The sequence below is a fragment of the Atta colombica genome, unplaced genomic scaffold (assembly GCF_001594045.1).
Source record: "Atta colombica isolate Treedump-2 unplaced genomic scaffold, Acol1.0 scaffold46, whole genome shotgun sequence".
NCBI classification, from domain to species: domain Eukaryota; kingdom Metazoa; phylum Arthropoda; class Insecta; order Hymenoptera; family Formicidae; genus Atta; species Atta colombica.
The window spans coordinates 130096-134236 of record NW_017259535.1 but is presented as its reverse complement, the minus strand read 5'-3'; the positions used below and the strand labels follow the sequence as shown (position 1 = coordinate 134236).

The 4141-nt window shown below is 33.3% G+C and overlaps 1 protein-coding gene across 1 annotated transcript in view; it reads left to right on the top strand.

Annotated features, from left to right (window-relative positions):
* Positions 1–749: 749 nt before the first annotated feature.
* LOC108691363 (DNA-binding protein D-ETS-4-like) overlaps positions 750–4141 on the top strand; it is a 44002-nt gene continuing 40610 nt past the window's right edge. Inside the window, exon 1 of the mRNA XM_018199067.1 lies at positions 750–995. Within this exon, the coding sequence (XP_018054556.1) occupies positions 960–995 (36 nt within the window). The 5' untranslated portion in view covers positions 750–959. The remainder of the gene's footprint in view (positions 996–4141) is intronic.

The window sequence follows — 4141 nt, the reverse complement described above, 5'->3', positions numbered from 1 at the left end:
ACTGACATTTTCAATCGAGAATAACTTTATGATGCAGACACAAATCGACTAATGTTTCTATGGGGTTATGTTGACAGATGCCCAAGTTTATTGTATGACGTCTATGATCTATTTATTCCGACCACCACTTACCGCTAAAGCCATCTATAGGAAAAGCCATCTATAGGAAAACGGCGGAAGCAAAGTTGTACACCTAATATTATTATATTGATATTAAAATTTTATTGTTTTTGATGCTCTTATATGCCCTTTATTTAAATTTATTTTTATTTGATAACAAGAGTCTTTAGATAATTTTATATAGAAACTCTAACCGCGAGAGGATTCACGCGGTAAGAGAGCGGAAGTTAAGCGACCGCGTGTTCAGCCGCATCGTAAAGATCGCGAAGGCGGAGCGACCGCGTTGGACCGCGCTGAACCACGCTAGATCGCGACGGAACGACGTCATCGTATCATATCGTTCAGCCGCGCCGCGCCGCGCCGATGAGGATCGCGAATGCGTGCGCAACGTCGCGCATGCGCGAATTAGTAGGTCGCTCGCGTTCGGACGACTTCGGCGACTCTCGGCCAAACGCTTCGAATTCGAACGCGCCCACCGAACTCCCGCCACATGATCAGCGACGGCGGTCAGTCGGTCGATCGTACGCGACACACGAGGTTACGAGGAATCGCGAGGAGCCGCGAGGACTCGCGAGAGGCACACGGCCGCGCACGCGACGAGGAGAGATCGTGACCAGGACAACTGGATAAGACTACTGACGAAAAAAGGCATCGGGCGAAGAGGAGGATTCGGTGGATTTTCCATCATCGCCGTCGTCGGCGATCGCGTCAAGACGAAGTAAATTTGATCTCTCCTCTCAACCGAGTGCACTCAGTGCACTGAGGGATCGATCCTCGGCGATCGCGCGCGAGGACGACATCTGTCAAAGTGTCAAATTGGAAGCGAAGGGCAACGAGATATGGTATACGGAGGAGGATTCGATATGGTGGAGACAGTAAGTTTTGAATTCTATATGTGAATTGAATTCTCTATGTTTCTTTATTAATTATGTTTTCTCCTCGTATTTTTCTGCTTGATACATACATAAACTGTTTTATTGCGATTTTTTACATTTTAAATATGCCACTCTTCTTCTTCAATTTTAACAACACATTTAGTAGCATGCTAAGTTATTATGTAAGTTATTATCATATTTCAATTTGTTCATCAGAAACTTTTATATTTGATGAAGCGATACTAATCCTAACGATACTAATAAAATTACGTCTCTCTTTTTATTAAACTAAAATTATAAACAACTAAAAGAGTCCTATATCGAAACTACATAACTGATTATTTCTAATCAGATAATTTTCCAAACTGTCTACTCTATAGCATAAAGTAAAATTCGCGTTAATTTATTATAGCTTATAATACTCTTCTACATTAAATATTGCAAAGATACTTTTATTTATTGTACATTTTTTGCACTGAGAAAAATGTCTGATTAGAAATGGACGAAATGAAAAATTCTGATTATATATATATTTATCACAACTAAAATTCTAGTAGACCAGAAAAATCTGATTCGTTTCATTTCATTTTCAACCAGAATTCCAATTAAAACAATCAAATATTTTTCTTAATGTAAAAACATTAATAAAAGTGCCGTAGTAATTAATGAATTGTAAATGTACGCGATATTTGTTATTCCTATACTTTAAACCGAAAAACGATTTTATTGACAACACTTATGTGCTCCATATAAATACAAGTATAGATAGCGTTTTCGATCGTAGCGGGTTTGAACCGATCTAAGTTGAACGTTATATGCTCTATTATCTATTGGTAGTGCATGTAACATCATTAATCCAACTCAGATCGTTACAAATCTCGGTACAGTCAAAAAATGCTAAAATAAGGCATTAAATGTTAAATAGCGTCTACGATGAGATTTTAAGATATAAAGTTTAAACTTTAAACCTTAAGAAATTGACCAATTGCAATCGAACGTGAAGAGAATAATCAACTATGATAGTTCAATTTCTTACGGTAGAAAGTACTTAAAGTTTCACGCATTAAAATTTCATTGTAGACGTTGCTTTAGACTTTAGAGCGAGGAGAGGATCGTAAAGATCCTCCGATCATGTCGAGTCGCAATAACTACGGCCCTGCCGAAGAAAGACACGAGCCGGCGAGTCGGTCGTACGAAAGGCTAACTTTCGAATCTACCACCACTATAAGACTGGCAATGCCGATAGTTAAGTACGAGAACCGAGAAATTCACTCGGCTGGTACGTGATGGAAAATTTCGCGATAAAAACAGAGGCGAAACCCGCGCCGATCCGTGGTTTTCTTGGCAGCGCAATGTTTATCGAACAGGTTTTATCGACTTCCGTAAAACGTATCTCCAGAACTGTCATGCAATTGTTGTGCGAATCGCTCTATTCTTCGATTTCACGAAGCTTTTGATTATTTAGATACGGATATATGTATACTGTTATTTCTGTCCTCTTCTATTTATTTTTAATTGAATTAATTAATTAGATTAATAATAAATTTAAAATTAAAAGAATTTGAGATGTATAACCATTTTTTGTAGGAATCTTATTCTTAAATTTGTCTCTACGTAACAAATAGTGTATTAAATAAACAATCTTTTTTGAAGTTACTTTTTTTTAGATACACAGTTCGATATTATTCAATGATCATGTTTACAAGGCACCCTTAATCAAGGCACTTTTAATAACATTTGTAGTTATGAAACTGATCGTAACTATTTCTGTGAAGAATGATATGACTATGATGATTGACCAGTTTCATTTCAATTACGGATGTTATTAAACTTAATTTAGGATGCTGTGTAAATGTAGTCAATATTAGCAAAATATTATCGTTAAGAATAATTTTCGATAATAAATAATTAAAGTCTAATAACTAAGTCTAAAATAACTAAAAAATAACTAAAAAATAACTAAAAAAAAAAAGAAAAGAATTAGTTACACTAAACTATTTGATAATAAAATAAAAATTAAATAAATAGCAAAATTATGAGATATGATTATTTTGTTATTATGTTATGCATTTAGATTACGCATGACAATACGCAGATATTATAATTAACAGGCATTGTTAATAATAAACATTACATAAATGAATCTACCCTTTGAGCTTATTATATTTTTCTTATCGTTACTCCTCAATTTAGTAAGTAATAGGTAATAATTTTACAGTAATCGACCTATCATTTCACGTAGTTGAAAACAAGCGAGCTAATTATAAAGATAGAAAGGTTTCATGAGATCTTTGTGAAGAGAATTTATCTCTCGTGATATGTTCGGAGAACACGGTGCAAGAGGTAGTTGATACAAGGCGAGCGATTAAATAACATTTTTTAACGCTTTTCCTCGACAGCTGGACTTTGACAACAAATGTCCATTATCGTTGCTTGTAAGAGAGATAATTAAATATTTACATACGAAATCTCGTTATGTCTGATATTTGAAGTAAACAACGTAAATTATGTTGTAACGTATATTGTAACAATAATATTTTATTAGAAATAAAAAAGGAAATAAGAATGTAAAACATTGTTCTTATAACAAAATTTCTTATAACAGATGCATTATACATACGATTCTTAATTTTAATGTTTCCGATGCAATTTTGATTATACACCGGATGTCCCAAATTTCTCGAATTAAAATATTACATTAAGAAAATTTTCAAAAAATTAAATAAAAAAAGTTATTTCTAAATTTTTATTTTAAGCAACAGTTTGTAAAATAATAAAGGTAAAATAATAAAGGGTTAAGTATAACCAATTATGGACTACGTTGAAGTGCACGCTTACTAAACTATCGCACGCGCGATTCAAGTACAGATAATCGTCTAAATGTAATCTGCAATTGACTATATTTAAACCTTCAAAATCTCAAAAACTATTACTTGAAATAAAAATATGCACATATCTTTTTTACTTAATAATTCTTTGAAAACTTTCTTGCTATAATATTTTGATTCGCGAATATCCTATATAATTATAAATTATGGAATTTATCTTTAAAAATTACTTTCTTCTACATCTTTGTCTTTTTATTTTTGCATATTATCATTCGATTTTTAATATTTCCTTAAGAAATTGCTTATCATTCAATTGAT